Here is a 17,726-nt window from a genome sequence, read left to right as displayed (position 1 = left end):
AAATGAAAACAGAAAATTCTGGAACCTCACACAACAAATAGAACAGTCATTACTATGGCAAAGTAGGACTATTGGAGGAGAGGAAAGGAGGTTGCTTTCAGTTTACCATTTTATTCCCTTCTTACTATTGACGCTTGTGAAATGGGCATGTGTGGTTTTATAATTAATGATTTGAAAGTAGCTTACATTTTTAAATGAATGTCCTAAGATGGGAGTGGGTGATGGAGAGGGACAGAGGATACATGGGGGTGAAGTTTCAACTCACTACATCATCTCAGCATGGTGATAAGTAAGCAGTCAGTCTGGGCTGGATGTTGTCAGGACAGTGCTCAGGGGGCAGGAGATCCAGCCAGGTGCCCTGCTCAGCCACACCAAGGCACTGTTTGAGATCTTGAGACTCGAACAGAGATGGAGAAGGATCAAGTGGGCGTTGAGAGTCCAGGAAAGCCAGAGGTCAGATCTGAGATGTCCATTGAGCCAGAAAAGATCATCAGGCAGCATTCTGAGTCCAGGATATCTAGAAAGAATGAGGCGGGCAACGTGTTGATCTGGGTCTGCTGGCAGCCTGAGCGGAGTGCTATGTTCTGTCTCTGTCATATCTCCCATTGACTACGGGTGTCTCTGGGTGTTTGATGGTTATCCTGGCCGGAACACCATCAGTGAGTCCTGACCTCATGGAGGCAAGAAATGAGGCATCAGAGTTATGTCCTGGGGGACTCAACTGCCCCTCCCCTCGTGATGTACAAGCTCCTTGGCAAGGCACTCAAGCCCACCCATGATCCAGTCTCCAACCACCTTCCTGGTCCCAACCTCACTGTGATTCTTGTCAGTCCAGCGCCCCAGCTTATTAGAGTCCCTACAGTGCACCAGGAGTTTTCCTGCCCCTATGCCTTGGCTATTGCTGCTTTCTCTGGTTTTCCCTTCTCTCCTTCACCCCTAGTCCAGGTCACCTAGTGAACATCAGCTCATCTTTCAATACTTATCCTTGGTCAGCTCATCTGTGAAACCTTTCCTGACACTCCACCCAGGTGGAATATCTAATTGGTGTCCTCCACTTACCATGTATGGGCTTCTATTATAGCACCTGTGACAATCACAAGCTTGTGTACTTAGCCCATTAGATTACGAATTTCCTAAGGACAGGATCTGTGTCTTATTCTTCATTATAATCCCAGTCTGGCAAATGATAATGGGATGGATGGATGGATGGATGGTTGGTTGGAAGGAAGGGTAGATGGGTGGATGAGTAGTTAGATAAATAGAAATTAAACTTCAGGAGAGCTGCTATTTTTTGTTTCTTGCTCTACCTCTGTTGCTTAGTACAATGTGTAACACATAGTAGGTATTTAAAAATAATTACCCTTAAATTAATTAAATAGCTACCATTATATAAACAATGGATTGTTGAATGGGTAGATTGATGGGTGAATTTGCATTATAAGTATGACAGTCCATTATATAAACAGAAGTTTGGATGGAGGGCTAAATGGATGGTTGTATGGATAGGCTGATGGGTGAGTTTACATTATGAGTATTCAAGAGGAAGATGCATGGCCACCTAGAAGTCAGACAGGAGATGGTCTGAAATGCTGCCTCATTAGTTTACTCTGGCCTGTTGCTGTGTGTTGACTGAAATGCCAGAGGCCAGTTTTTCACTCAAATCACTTGAACATACAACTTCGCTGTCAGTCACACCCAGACCCGAGTTTTATCCCCCTCCCATGTGACACTATGCCCATGAGAATAGTTGCTGTATAGTAAGCAAGGAGGATGTATTTCAGAGAACTCTCAAAAAGCCACAGTTCATGCTAAGAGTACGATGGTCTCTGAAATCTGACCAACCTCTGACATTTCCACAGGTATCCAAGACCTAGCTGGAGGTCTAAAATGCCCCTAGGAGGGGATCCCTGGGTGGCGCAGCGGTTTGGCGCCTGCCTTTGGCCCAGGGCGCGATCCTGGAGACCCGGGATCGAATCCCGCGTCGGGCTCCCTGCATGGAGCCTGCTTCTCCCTCTGCCTGTGTCTCTGCCTCTCTCTCTCTCTCTCTCTCTCTCTCTCTCTCTCTGTGACTATGATGAATAAATAAATAAAATCTTAAAAAAAAATAAAATGCCCCTAGGAGGAGTCAGGGATGCTCACAAGCCCTGCAGGGAGCTGACATTTGTCACCGCAGAGACAAGGACACTGGGAAGAGGAGTCTCTCTTTCTCCTCCTAAGCCCCTATGAGATGGATGTACCTCAGGAACTCTCTGGGGCGACATTGCAAGGATAATGCAATAAAAGGAAAACCCTGAGAGAGGAAGGAGGGCAAAGGAAGCATCCAACAACCTTGTAAGGATATTTAATAGTGCTCCCTAGTGACAGGGAAGAAGAAAGAGGGAGGAAAAGCATGAGCCACCATGGACCTGACATGACATGTGTCATAGGAGGTGAGGAGAGACACAAGAAAGCCTGCCCAGCTTCTCCACTGGAGTGTCCAGCAGGTGTCTCATGTTGAACAGGACCAACAATGAACTCTTGTCCATAAACCCGCCCCTCCATTATGGTTGTATAGGTCAGAAACCTTGGAGCTTCTCTCAGCTCCTCTCCTTTTCTTACACCCTGTACCCAATTAGTGACTGCATTGACTTTACCTTCACACTGTATCGAGATTCACTTTGGCACACCTCCGCCGTTTCTACTGCGGTTCTGCCCTGGCCATTCCCAACAGCCTGTTCTTGACCCTAGAGGGTCAAATGACCCTCCAAAACGGCCAGGACACATCCCTTCTCTACCCAGAATCCTCCAGTGGCTCCTGTCTCACTTAGGGTAAAAGCCAAAGTCTAGAGTTGCCCACGAGGCTCTACTCAAACTGCTCTTATCACTTCTCCTGCCTGGTTGCCTGCTCCTTCCCACCTTCTCTGTTGCTTCCTCTACCAAGACAGGCCCACCCTCTTGGGACCTTTCCCCTTATGATCCCTTCTGCTGGCCTGCTCTTCCCCCGAGATATCGACTGGGCTCACATGCTCACTTCTTTCACGTCTCTTGTTGTCCCCTTCTCCATGTGACCTGCTCCGGGACCCAGCATCTCCATCCTCCTTTCCTGCTCTGCTCTTCTCTGTGGCGCTTACCACCCAACCAGCTGCCTATTCTACTTGTGTGTTTGCAACAAATGTACTGAGATGGCAAGGACTTCCAGTATTTTACTACAGGATTTCCAGCACCTAGAAATGCACCTGGCACCTAGTGGGTGCTCAACAAATACTGAATGAATGACCGAACAGAGTATTTTGCTTTTGTTTTGTTTCTTCGCGGTCCTGTAACAGTTGGTTTTCTTATTTATGCTGTGAGTGTTAGAGCTGCACCATCGCCCCACTGTCTCTCTCAAGGCTCACACGACCAAATTCAGATCTGATTAGCTCCCTTGTTTCTTCTGAGCTGGCTGCTGGGGAGAGCTAGCTGCACCTGGTTCATGTGGGGAGGGCAGCCTCTGGCATCCCCTTGGGCCACTTCCTCCTCTGTGCCTCTGTGAGCCTACCCTGCCCCTGCCTCTTTCTGCCTCAGCACACGGGCTTTTTTTTTTTTTTGAGTCTTGGGAAATCTCAAAAGTGACCTTTGCCCTGGGCCTTGAAGGATGAACATGAACTTGCTGGGCACTCAGCAAAAACAAATGGAGATAACAAGGTTTAGAGACAGTGAGGGTCAGGAAGAAGTGCAGATAGTTGGTGCAGACCACTCTTTCTAGAATTTTGGCGGTGAAAGCAAAGAGAGAGAAGCACAGTGGCTAGAAGGTAAAGGTTTAGTTTTTATGTCCAGACTCTTTTGACCCAGTGCCCTCTATGATCCCTGCCTCCCAGCCCTGCTGCTCCTCCTTCCTTCTACACCATCTATTCCCATCTTGCTCCCTCTGCTCCAGCCACTCTTAGATACAGACCATGTGCCTCTAGGCCTTTGTTCTTCCTTGGAATGTCTGTCTAGTAATAATAATAATAACAGTGAGCCAAGATTCACATGTGTTTACTTATTTGATCATCCACTGGCCCTACGAGGATTCCACTATTACCATTGCTATTCACAAGGAAACTGAGGCACAGGGACGCTAACAGCATGCCTGGGTGACATGGCTGTGAAGTATCACAGCTACAGTTCATCCTGAGCGTTCACATGGGCTCCAGATTCCACGCTGTGAACTCTGCTGGAAGGTGTCTGCTTCCCCGGGTCCCAACCCCTGAAGCTCCCAGAACAACTTGGGCTCACCCCATTATGCTCCCTGGTGGGACCCCAGGCACACCTCTGCCCTCATGTGTCTCCCATAGTGTTTCAGTTAGTGGTGTGGGGTGTCTCCCCTACCAACCAGGAGCCTTTGAGGGCAGAAATGTGTCCTGCTGTCTTTGTGGGTTCAGTTTTTGCAGTTGATCCATAAATATCTTCATGTTCTTTCAAGGTCAACATGCTTCTTCCTCATATGTACTTCAGGGACCATATATGAAAATTCTCCCATCTTTGTGTTTTTTACCTTATTTCTTTTGATGGTTTGGCTTCAGAAGTCCTAAGAACTTTCTCTTTGAATATCATTCGTTATGAACAAGAATGAACCATGGTCTGGGTTTCTCCTAATTGGCAAGTAGGATGCCTCTCACAGACGAATGGGTTCGCCAAGCCAGCCCTAAATTTGTTTCCCACTTCCAAGGATCTTAAGGAAAAAGGGATTTCCAAGCCAGTTGTGTAAATATTTTCAAATATCTGATAACTTCTGTCTTGCTGCTTAGTAAATTTAACAGTAAAGGAAAGCTTTCTGGCATCATGTTATTGAATTCCTAAATCTTTAGCTTCAAAGAACTTCACTCAGATTATTAGCAAACATTTATCGACCCCCATTTCTGTGCCAGGTTGCCCACATATATCATCCCATTATGGCTTCCCCACCACACTGGGGGGTAGATTGTGTCAGACATCTTCCAGAGGGAGAAACTGAGGCTCAGAAGTCACAAGCCCTGCGCCACACAGCTGGGTAGAACAGCACCGAAATCTGAACCCGACTAGGTCTCACTGGTGTGTATCAAGGGTTGGTCTGCTGAACACCAGCTGCTTCCCTCCTGTCTCTTAAAGCTGGTGCTGATGCCAGGACCCTCTACCTTAAATTCTGGGGATAACTGAGCAGCAAACAAGGTCTAGCTTGGCAGGCGAGCCTTGGAGAATCTGATCTCTCCTCTTGCAGCCAGACAGGCTGGGCAGAACTGAAGCCTGTGTCCTGGGTGCCAAGACATGAAGACACATGTCATCTCCTTGTTCTCGTCCATCACGGTCATCACCACCACCTGGGAGGGGAGAATGGCTAAAGGCTAGTGGCTGTCTTATTGGTTTTCTCTTGATGGGTAAATAGCATCCAGGTCCAATGATAGAATGGAGACTCAAGAAAAGCTTAGAAAAGAGAAAGGATGGATGGGCATCAAAGGGCTGTCCAATGTGTACAGGAAAGTAGTCACGTAGGAAGGCAAGAGTGCAGCTCTGGTTGTCCCCATCAGAGACAGAACTCCCATGTGGTTGGCCCAGAGCAGCAGTTCTCATATTTTATATTCTAAGCAACCTAACCAAAAGGTTGTCTGTCTCCAGTCCCACAAGATTTTGGAAAGATGATCCTCAAGACTGTTTGAATCCAGACATTAAATAAACAAAACTGCACATTTGTGGGAACAGGCTAGTTCGCAGGCACTATAGGCCAGAGGCTTTAAGTATCAGTATTATCTTGTGTAATCACTGCAAGAAACCGATGAAGGAGAAATTTTACCCCTCTTTGCAGACATGGAATCTAGGGATCTGGAAAGTTCTTTGTCCAGGTTGCACGGGGGCTACTGGGGAATTGGAGTCCATGGTTCTGCGAAGTCCACACCACCCCACCTACAGCCAGTCCCACAGCAGAGACCTGGGAGCATGGACATATGAAGGCATTGATTCATCATCTTTTAGGATCCACAGACCCCTTTGAGAATGTGAATTAACTTCCCCCTTAGACAAATGCACAACCCATCCCAAAGTAAGAGAATTTCAGGGAGACCGTGACCCCTTCACACTCATTGTTGACAGTAGCTTATGGTCACCTGCTCCCCAGGGAGAATATTTCCTCTAGGTCCAAAGCAGTCATATCTGAACCTTGGTTTCTCCCTGTCTTTGAACTTGAGTCTTAATCACCAGGCTGTGGCTGTCCTTGGCTCTAGTAATAGAAATTGATGAGTAGTCCAAATCTCAGGCCTACATCTGACACTAAAATATGATGCTGGGACCTTCTTATTGACCTAGCTGATTTTTATACAAAAAAATAAATAACTCCAGCTTATGTGTATATCTCATACAGAGTCCTCAAAAAGAAAGAAAGAAAACACTGGTGTATAATCTTTGCATAATAGACCAATTATAGATTTTCCAAATCTTGGTAATCGAGCTTTCAAAGTTTCTTTGAATAATTACATTTTCACATTTAAATTTCATAACCCTCTAAAAGAAGGAGGAAAAGTTCCAAGGGAAATTATTTATTCTTATGATGAAGCATAAAGTAGTCCAAAACTGGGTTTATACACATTAACTGATTTTCATCTCAGTTAACATATGATGAGCCCCTATTACTTGCCCAACACATGCAAAATACTTTAGTACATATTACCTCATTTCATTGCTCACCCCCAGCAACTCCTTGAAGGAGACAAGGCCATTATTATGACCTCCATTTCACAGAAGAGGAAACCGAGGTCCAGAGAGGCCCTGTGACCTGCTCAATGTTAAACATGGGTAGGTCATGGCAGAGTCAGGATTGAAGCTCTGGGTTCCAGACCAGGCCATGTGCTTGTACCTTAAATAGTGTGTGAAGCAATGTTTCAGATACATGTTTAAGATTAGAACTTGCTGCATGTAATGCAGATACCAAGAAGGCAATCTTGTGAGTACATGTGAGGGCCATTCCCACAATGAAGTAGAAAACTTTTGCCCTCCCCAACATTTGGGGCTTACTTGTGGGGCTCCTTTGCCATGAAGCCCACTGACCAACCCTCCCTTCTCCCAGCAAAAGACCTCACACCCTGGAACCTTGGGCTACTTATCACACTGGGTCATGTTCATCTGCTGCCATCTGCAGTGAGCCCTCCATGGGCAGTAAATTCCTGAATAAGAGGGACATCGAGGGCATCCGGTGAGGGACTGGACCAACATTCATTGCCATGGCAATGGCTTCTTGACTTGGCCTCTGACCAACTATCTCAGCAGGTGAGCAGGCAGGAGGAAGCAGGGATGACTCAGGGCGTCTCTGCCTGGGGTGAACTGGAGGATGACTCCTCTGTTGAGGAGAAAGGAGGCAGGCAGGAGACCCGCCTTGGATGTTGGGTATTTCTGTGAAGGTTTTGTCTTCCCTGCAAAGCTGAGGGTTTCTGAAATGCAGGAATCACCTCTCAGTCATCTCTCCATCCCATACAGAGCCTCGCACAGTGCTAGGTAGTGTCCAGTGAATGGTGAATCTGTACTGTCCAATTAATGCCAGGTTGTGTACTAGTACAGTCCACTGTGTTCTTCAGATTGTTAGTCATGACCCATGAGTATGTCCTGGTGCTGCAGACCAGCATTTTGGTGCTGCAGACCAGCATTTTTATTAATGAGATTGAAGAGAAGATAAATGAAAAGGAAAAAGAATAAGAGTGCATCATACATAGTAAGGATCAGGATTATTTTATGTGAAATTTTTTGGTGAAAAGTGTGTGGTGGTGGTGGTGGTGGTGGTGTGTGTGTACACTGGTCTGTGATATAAAATACATTTTTAGGGCACCTGGGTGGCTCAGTGGTTGAGCATCTGCCTTTGGCTCAGGGCATGATCCTGGGGTCCTGGGATCAAGTCCTGCATCGGGCTCCCCACAGGGCGCCTGCTTCCCCTCTGCCTGTGTCTCTGCATCTCTCTCTCTGTGTCTCTCATCAACAAATTAATAAAATCTTTTAAAAAATACAATTTTGCTCTGATGCACAAAGTGTTTGAAAAATAATAGAGAATAATTTTAGAAAGACACGTATTTGGCCAGTTTCCTGATTATAGAAACATTAAAATCTAATGGCTATTTATTTGCATTATTTATCTATTTATTCGATATTCATCCAAAAGTCATCTACTACAGTTGCCTTGTCCACTGTGTCATCCTATTAGGTGTGAATGGGAAACACCCACGAACAAGTGACTAGCTCAATGTGGCAGGTGTTGTGAATTGGGCAGCAGGAGCCAGAAGAGGTGTGTGTGTGACGGGTGCCACTCATGCCTGCCCATCTTCACAGCAAGAACCTTTGTTTGATGAGCTTTTGTGGTTTAAGCAGGGTGAGCAGTGGGCTCGCACTGCTAACCTCTCTGTTGTCTCCTCTCACCCTGCCAGCTGGCTGAAGTCACTCAACACCTCTATATGGGTAGTGTTGTATTGTTCCCGTGCTATTTTGTTATTGACAGGCTGTCTCTTTGGTTAGTTTATGTACTACTTGAATATATCTGCTGCTGCTTTTGCATCCAAAATTTTTGCCTTGCAGGGTTGTGAACAGAGTAGGCACTCAGTAAATGCTCCTCTGCGTTGACAACTACTCATTGTTCGGCTCCCTGCTAAGATATCCCTCCATTCCTCATGTTTTCCTCCTGTAGAGCACGTCCCATATGGCTTTGTGGTTATGTGCATTAACAGTCTTTTCCTTTGCTTAGACTATGAGCCCACTGAGGACAGGGAGTGTGTATATCCTTTTTTCTTTTTTTAAGATTTACTTATTGGGATGCCTGGGTGGCTCAGAGGTTGAGCGTCTACCTTCGGCTCAGATCGTGATCCCGGGGTCCTGGGATCAAGTCCCACATCGGGCTCCCCAGAGGGAGCCTGCTTCTCTCTCTGCCTGTGTTTCTGCCTCTCTCTCCGTGTCTCTCATGAATAAATAAATAAGATCTTTTTAAAATTTTATTTATTTATTTATTTATTTATTTATTTATTTATTTATTTATTCTAGAGAGAGAGAGTATGTGCCAGTGAGCAGTGAGAGGGGCAGAGGAAAAGAGAGAGAATCCCAAGCAGACTCTGCATCTAGCATGGAGCCTGATGCAGGGCTCAATCCCACAACCCTGAGATCATGACCTGAGCCAAAACCAAGAGTCGGATGCTCAACCGACTGAGCCACCACCCAGGGGCCCCAGGAGAGTGTGTATTGTATCCATCGCTGTATCCTGAGCCCCTAGCACAGCACACTGCCCACCTGCCATCTTCCTCGTGTCCTCAGTGATCTGCACTTGGTGGTTGTATCTGTTAGTTATCACCATAACAACACTGAGTAACAGATAACCTCCACTCTCTCAAAGGCATGCCAAATCGATGTTTGTTTCTGTGGAGCAGCTCTAACCTACAGCTTGGTACTGGAGCTGCTCTCTGCGTCTCCTCACCCTCCTTCTTTTAGCAGGCCAGACAGGGGATGTTCCTCTTATGTTGGTGGCAGAGGTATAAGAGAGCAAATTCAGCCATACAAGCACTTTTCAGGCCTTTGGTTCGATTGAGTGCATTCGTATACTTTTGGCCAAAATAAGTCAATTAGTCAAGCCCAAAGTCAAGGAGCACAAAAGTTTGCTCTGCCTAGAGAGGTTTGGATGGTGAAGGGAAAGTGAATAATATCTGTAAATAACCTACCAAAATAAGTTCTTAGACTCTTGCTAAATGTTCATGGGATGGAAAGGAAGGGAAGAAATAATTAGATGCCAGAGGTTTCCCATAGGTTTTCACCATGAAATTACAAAAGTCCATGGGGTCTCTTCTACTGCTTGACATACACCTCCACAGAGAAAGCCAGAGTTTTGTCTAACAAATAACAGCCAGAGTTAAGTTTGTTGGGCGAATATAAAGCAAGCCAACAGAAGCAACCGCCAGCAGAGACTCTTCCTCTGCTCAGGGATGTGCAGGGGTGGCTGCTACCTCTGGGAGGGACAATGGACAGTGATCACTGGCTCTTTAAGAGGCATCTCTGAGTGGATAGAAGCCAGGCTGGAGGAAAGGATCCTCTTTTGTGTCCTTTGGCAACATGTGCATGCAGGTGAATGCCCACATGCTAAAAACGAGTAGGTCAGGATTGTGAGGAAACCTTTTGAAATAGCTACACATCACTTCTAACAGGAGTTCAGAACCCAGGGCCCCATGTTGGCTTCGCGGCACCAACCCTCGTGCAGTCTGAGGTCATGTAAGATTTGATGCCCCACCCTTGGTTAACTGAAAAATAACCATCTGCTTTCTTTCGTTGTCTCTCCCACCACCTGTAGGAGTGCTGTGCCTGCCAGACAGCCTAAACCTTCACAGGGACCCGCAGCGGTCAAGCAAGCCTGGGGACCTGCCCATGTTCAGCCAGTCGGAGTTGAGGACCATCGAGCAGTCCCTGCTGGCCACCCGTGTTGGCAGCATCGCAGAACTGAGTAAGTGGACACTGGTTCTTTGGCCTTCTCCGTGCCCAACATGCCACTCCCCTCAGGACAGTGCTTAGTAACCAGCTGGGGGTCAACTTTTATTGAGCACCTGCTGTGTGTACAAAACAGGGCCAGGGTAGCCCTAGGAAAGGCAAGCACTCTGGAGTCAGACAGGCCTTTTAAAATTTTCTACCACTGTCACTGTGGTAGGTCAAGTTCTTAATATTTTCTGAGCCTTAGTTTCCTTTTCTATAAAATAGAGAAAGTAATACTACCTAACTCAAAGTTAGTTGTGGCGATTCAACGAGGCCATAAAGAGGGTTTGCCATGGTGACTGGCACACAATAAACACTCTGTAAATGGTGGCTGTTCATTGTTGATTTCCAGCAAGATCCATTTAAAGCATATGTCAGATCACATCTTTCCTCTGTTCAGCATCCTCCACTGGCTTTCCTTCTGACCCATAGGAAAAGCTAAAGTCCTCAGATTTGCTTCCAGGCCACCCCACATATCCCTCTTATTCTTCCAGTCTCCTCCAAGACCCGCTGAGCTCCAGCCACCCTGGTCCTCTGTTTTTCCTTGACTATAGCAGACATGCCTCAGGACTTTTGCACTTACTTTTCCCTTTTCCTCAACCACTCTTCCTCCAGACAGCCACATGGCTGGCTACCTCATTACCTTCAAGTCTCACCCAAAATTATACTACACTGTAGGGGCACCTGGGAGTTTCAGTCAGTTAAGCGTCAAACTCTTGGCTTCAGCTCAGGTCATGGTCTCATGATCATAAGATCGAGCCCCATGTTGGGGTCTGTGCTTAGCAAGGAGTCTGCTTGAGGTCCTAGTCCTCTGCCCCTCCCCGCCAAAATAAATTAATAAATATTTTAAAAAACAAAGACAAAATTAGGATACCCTGATGACCTTTTTCCCCCATATATTTTTTGTTTTTTAATAAAACTTCACGGAGATATAATTTTTATTCAGTCACTTTACTAAGGTAAATGACTGAAAACCATCAGGCAGCCAACCACCAGCATCAGTTTTGGAACACCAGTTGTCATCACCCCAACAAGAAACTTGGTAGCCGTTAGCAGTCATTATCCTTCCCCTTCTGCCTGGCCATACTCTATATTTTATTCATTTCTTTTTTTTTTTTTTTTAATTTGTCCCTCCCTACTAGAATATATTCTCACAGAAAATAGATACTTGCTTTTGTTCATTGATGGAACCCCAACACCAAGAATACTGCCTGGCACACAGTGTGCCTTCAGGAAATAGGAAGAGAAGGGGGAAGGGCAGGGAAAGAGGAGGAGAGAAAGGAGGGATTGTCAAGAAGGTTGGGTGTCTCAAGTTTGGGCGGTGAGTTGCCATGCTTGTGCACCCCCTAAGTCAGGGCTGTGCCCTCTGAGTGTGGCCAACCAAAAGAAAATAAAACTGTATTTACTTAGGATTCTGTTGATTGTCACATTACCTGGCTTTGTGTTCCTGATCAGACCTGAGCATTGATCTCAGAAATAATGAATTATGTTGCAGTATGAGTTGGTGCAACATTCTAGAAAATTCTGAACCATAAAAAGGAGTTAGGGTCCAGAAGGCAACTTGTGCCCCTTCCCAAAGGAAGACCCTATACACGCAGGTCAGAAATCCTCTGTTTAGCACGTAGCATGCCCCTCCGGAAAGGGAAGCTGTAGCTGAATCAAGCTGTTGGGCCCTATGGTCATTAGGGAGCTACTTTCCTGGCACCTGAGTTTGGAAATTGCACATCAATTCTCATCAAACCCAGAAGTCACAAGATGCTGCCCATCACAGGGTCTTCCAGCTACCGGTACATCAGCTGTACAATTGTTCTTAAACTCTTAGGGGCCCTGGACCCTTTGACAGTCTGGTAAAGCCTAGGGCCCCTGCCTCAGAATGATATTTTTAAATGCATGAAATAAATGCATATGTTTACAAAGGAACCAAAATATATTGAAATTGAGTTACTGAATTTTTTTTTTTTTTTCAAAATCGTGAGGTAGTCATGCTAGACTTTTTAGTAGCACCTTGCATAACAGAATCTGGCAGCGGCTTCGATGACACCATTATTGGGCGGTAGCGATATGTGTGAATGACATTTTGAAATATCTTCAATAGTTGGAAAAGGATAAGAAAATGTCTGCATTTTAACAGCTCCCCAGGGATTTGGATGTAGAGGGTCCAGGTTGGGGAAGCATCGCTCTAAGAAGAAACCCCACAGTGTTTGGGACTCTCCAAATTTCTAAGACATGCCCACGACCCTGGAAATGCAGAATCTGGCTACAGAGTCCGGTCATGTCTGCGTGGGCATAACCTGGGAAGAGCTTCCTCACCAACTCTCCGCTGGGGTCTCAAAGGTTTGTCCTGGGAAAATCTGAAGCCTTTTAGATTTAGAGTCTAGCACCTGGGCTGGGGCTCTGCTCAATTCCAGCACTCTTCGGAGAAAGGATTTGCTAAATAAATCTGTACTCGGCCCAAGCAGGCAGGCTGCAGGAGCAGCTTACCGCATAAATTGTTTTTAAGGACAATTTGCTCTGTAAATTAGACGCTGTCGTTCTCACTGAATGTTGACTTTCACATATGAATTGTTGGCACACAAATGGTGCTGCTAATTACAAAGGGGTTTTGTACATTCATTAAGTCAGTCCCATAGAACGTGTATGAGGAAGCACATTGATAAGCCACCTTGGTGACTGGAGGTAATAAAATTGCCTTCTTTTCTGATCTGACTGTAATTTAGCCTGTCTTGCTCTGTGGTCTGAATCAATATGAGACTTGCTCTCTCTGTGTACATAGAGAGCTGCTCTTCATATTCAAAGATTATTCCACCAGTGTGGATTGTAGAAACTGCTGTTTTCCTGCAAAGGTGAGATGGAGCGAGTCTGTTCCCAGACATCCCTGCTCTTCTGGAATCAGGATGTTGCAGGGTCAGGGCAGAGCCCCAACCCATGGCCTACTTAGTAGTCAGTAATAATCCACACCAGGAGATGTTACTGAACCAGGGAACTATGATGAATCCACATGAGTTATTTCCGGTGTAACCACTATTATCCACACTGTAGTGGATGCAAGAGGAGGATGAAAAACTTGTCTAAGATGAACTGCACCCACGAGCTTCAGGGCTTGAGACGGAGTGCTGTTCTCGAGGCAGAGTTTTCAGGCCTTGCCACTAGACTGCCCTCCCTCTGGGAGAAGCCCAGCAGATGTTTCTACACGTTACAGGTGCAGTAAGGGCTGTGTTCTGCCAGCTCTGAGGATCTGCAGTTTGTTCTGTAGGATGCATCGTGGAAGCTCTCCTCTAAACATAATTGGAGATGTGCAGAGTCACCAAGGACATCACCTAGAAGGGGACCACCCTGGAGGCTGAGACTTCTCCCTATAACCCCTGCCTGTATCCTTAAGCTTCATGTTAAAATCCAGGACTTGGTCAAGCAGGATGTTCAGAGTGCTTACCTTTGTCTAGCCTATTGTGGCTTAGGGTGAAAATATATCCACTTACTCTGAAGCACCTGCCGTGTACCAAGTGCTGTAAGTCCATTAAAGGTATCCCCACTTCACACGTAAGAAAACTGAAACTTGGAAGGATAGAGGTCTTGCCCAAGTCCACACAGCTAGTAAATGGCAGAGTCATAATTCAAACCCAGTTTTTTTTTATTTTTTTTCTCCCTTGCTGGGCTGTGTTCGGTTCAGCATTGCACTGTGAGCCCCTAACACATCACCCCTCACTTGGGAGATATCTGTCATCCGACAGGGAATAAAGGGATGACGCACGGCCAACTAGTCTCTGAGACAAGATCAGAAGAAAATACTCCCAACGAGGGGAATTCTTGATGAAAGTCCAGTCAAATGCTAAGTATCTATGGAACTGGATTTTGATCTCAGAGACCTGGCACTGAACCTACGCATGCCTAAAATATTTGAGTGCTAAGCTAAATTAGGATGCCACAGAGTCCCCCAGACTGACAAAGGCTGGCGATTTTTTTAAACTGTGAGCCCTAGAAAATTTACACGGTAATATGCTGAACTTCCCAGTTCACCTAGAGACCCACGGGCAGACCCTTCCGGCTCTCCTTCCCTGAACCAGTAAGCAGCTCTGGGGGATCAGGTCTACCCAGGCTCTCCCACTGAGGCCATAGGAAAAGCAGAGGCCCCCTGGCTTTTCTCACTTTTGAACCAACTTGACTCCACATTTGTTTCCTTCCGATTCTACATTTGTATCCTCTGAGGTCTTGTCTCGTTCTCTGCCTGACGTCCCAGCCTCATCCACCAGCTTCCAGGGAAACCCCGCTGGACAGTCATTAATTATAGTGCTTGTTCTGTGGGTTAAAGGGGGAAAAGTGAGCCGTGTCATAAAATGCCCCTTGTAGTCGCACTAAGGCTTTCACGCTAAACTGTGAACTTGTTGCTCCCATGCAATGAGGCGATCAGAATGGAGCTGTTGATTTACAACAGTGAGGAAAAAAGGTTTCTGGGTCCTCTCTCTTCGGTGTCACCAGAAAGGAAAAAAACCACCTTAGTCTTTGTTGCTTGGACAAGAGTATCTCTCCCCTCGTTTGGAATGACGGTGGGCTCTTCTCAAAGAGTCCTACTGCCTCCAGTGCCTGGGCAGCACCCATGACCCTCTGATGACAAAGTGGTCAATGGCCTCTTGGTATTTTTCAGATACTCCACTCCACCACAGAGCCTTTGCACTTGCTGCCCCTTCTGCCTAGAAAGCTCTTCCCCTGGTTTTCACAAGGCTCCTCTGTCACTGTATTCAGGCCCCTGCTCAAATGTCACCTCTTCAGAGAGGCCCTCCTGTGACCACCCCATCCAGCCCTCCCCCACTGCTCTCTGTATGCTCTTCCTGCTTTAATTTTCATCATAGCACTTACCACCACCTGGTGTACTGTATGTTTATTTATGTATTTCCTGTCCACCCCTCCAAAACGATAAACCCATGACAGCAGAGCAGGTTTTATTTTATTATTTTATTTTATATTATTTTTAATATCATTCTATCCTCAGGGTCTGAAATAATTCCTGGCCAATGTAGGACTCAATAAATATTTGATGAATGAATGAGTGAATGGTAAATTTCCTGCTCAATCCAGAGTTAAGTCTTCCACTGTACCTAAAGACTTGGATTACCCGTGATCTTTTCATTCTCTTTTCTAAGGGAAGGGGTTTGGGTGAGGAAAGTTAAACAGCAGTTTATGTTGCTGGAGAAACATCTCTGTTTCCTCATCTGTGCTGTGTGACATAAGGCAAGTGACTTGGCCACTCTGATCTCTGGTTTTACCATGTATGACAAGAGGTGATGATACTGCCTCCCCCAGGGTTGTAGGAAGTTTTTGAAAACCGACTGTAGTAAGTGGCAGCTGACTGTGGGTGAGGGAAGAAGATGAAGTTGCTGTCTCAGTTGCTTTCTTTGGGGCAGAAGGAACCACCGTTGGAATGTGGGCCCTTGGTCCCGGGAGAGCATATCTTCCATGCAGGGGAATGGCTTGGTGGGAGCTACTGTGATAACTTGGGTCTGGCAGGTTAGAGCAGCATTTCCCAATGGCGGGACAGAAGATGATTGTAGGTGATACACAAAACACTTTTTATTTTTAATTGCTATGAATTTTTAATGAGCACTAGAAAAATATTGGTTTCCCATTTATGGCACTGATAGGAAACTTCCTTTTTAAATGAGTGAAAGAATGAGCCAATTTAAAGAAAAATATTAAGTAGATAAATTGTACCTGCAGCCCACAGATAATGAGAGAAGTCCTGATGGTGAGTCCCAAGTGTCGACATTTGGGAAACCCGGTTGTGAATGGATTCTATCAGGTTTCTAGAACCAGTGCCAGCTGCTGAAACACAGAGCAGCTAGTGACAAGTGGATTCGCTGTTTGGGGTGAAAACAGGTGAAGAAGTGGATAGCATGTACATAGAATGGGGTCTGAAGTAGAGCTAGTGATTACAGAATCCTTGTGCCAGTTCCATCTCCCATGGCCAGCCCTCCTCAGAGATGTCCTTAGGGCCTCTGATCAGGAACTAGGCTGATGATGATGGTGGTGAAGACTATAATGGTGGTGGTTATGATGGTGGTGGTGGTGGTGGTGATGGTGGTGGTGGTAATGGTAGTGATGGTGGTGATGGTGGTGGTGGTGGTGGTGGTGGTGGTGGTAATGGTAGTGATGGTGGTGATGGTGGTGGTGGTGGTGGTGGTGGTGGTGGTGATTATGGTGGTGATGATGATGATGATGGTGATGAGAAAAAAAAAGAAGTAGTGCTGAATATTTATTAAGCACTTAGGATATGCTAAACTCCCAAGTGTTTTAAGGGACTTCTGTACATTACTTCATTTAATATTGTGAGGTAGGTACTATTGTTATCCACCCAACAAATCCATTAGATCACAAAAATCCCCATTTACAGAGAGGTTAAATAACTCACCCAAGGTCTCACAATAAGTTAGTGGCAGACTGGAGGCTCAGACTCAGGAAGTCTAAGTCCAAACAGCGTGTTTCTAACCACCACACACACTGCCCCTCCAGGAACAGGACAGTGAATGAGGCACAGCCTCTGCCCTTGAGGCTCAGTAGGGGAAGCAGATATGAAACACGACAGAATTAAACGAATAACATGTTTATTATCAGGTATTGTGGGTACACAGGGAAAGAGGAGATGCCGACTGAGAGCATCCGGGAGAGCTGCATGGAAGAAGTAATACTTGATCACAGCTTTAAAGGTCTTCGGTAGATGGGAGGAGGGAAAGGGCAACTCCAAGGTGAGAAAATAGGAGCAAAAAGCAGGGAACCTGGAAGTGCAAGTTTAGCTGAATGATGCTCAGTGGAGGTAGTTTAGCCCAGCCAAGGTCAAAGGTGTCCCAGCACTCTGGGGAACTAGAAGAGTGGTGTAGGGCCCCAAGACGTGGACCTTCTCTTCTTCACTCCCTTGAGTTTTCTTGTTCTGAGCTTTTTTTTTTAAGATTTATTTGTTTATTTTAGAAAAAGAGCATACAGGCACATGAGCATCAGGGGCGGGGAGGGAAGCAGAGGGAGAGGGAGAGAGAGAATCTCAAGCCAATTCTGCACTGAGCATGGAGCCCAATGTGGGGCCCAATCCCACGACCCTGAGATCATGACCTGAGCCAAAATTGAGAATCAGATGCCCAGCCGATCGAGCCACCCAGGTGCCCCAGTGCTGAGCTTATTCACTAGAGCTTTTGAGAAAGACAGACAGAAAGATGATACTCCAGCTTGACGTAGATGGAAGGTACAAGAAAGAAAACATAATCACCTTAATACACTTATTATTCTCATAATACCAA

At 46.0% G+C, this 17,726-nt stretch overlaps 1 protein-coding gene across 3 annotated transcripts in view; it reads left to right on the top strand.

Moving 5' to 3' along the window:
* The window catches only part of BTBD11 (BTB domain containing 11), a 310,110-nt gene that overhangs the window by 171,159 nt on the left and 121,225 nt on the right, over nucleotides 1–17,726 (top strand). For all 3 annotated transcript variants that reach the window (XM_038550769.1, XM_038550770.1, XM_038550771.1), the window contains exon 2: nucleotides 10,274–10,423. In XM_038550769.1, coding sequence (XP_038406697.1) covers nucleotides 10,274–10,423 — 150 coding nt within the window. The remainder of the gene's footprint in view (nucleotides 1–10,273; nucleotides 10,424–17,726) is intronic.

This window comes from Canis lupus, chromosome 10 (genome assembly GCF_011100685.1).
Source record: "Canis lupus familiaris isolate Mischka breed German Shepherd chromosome 10, alternate assembly UU_Cfam_GSD_1.0, whole genome shotgun sequence".
Taxonomy (NCBI): Eukaryota; Metazoa; Chordata; class Mammalia; order Carnivora; family Canidae; genus Canis; species Canis lupus.
The sequence above is the reverse complement of the archived record's forward strand: the minus strand, read 5'-3'. Positions and strand labels throughout refer to the sequence as shown.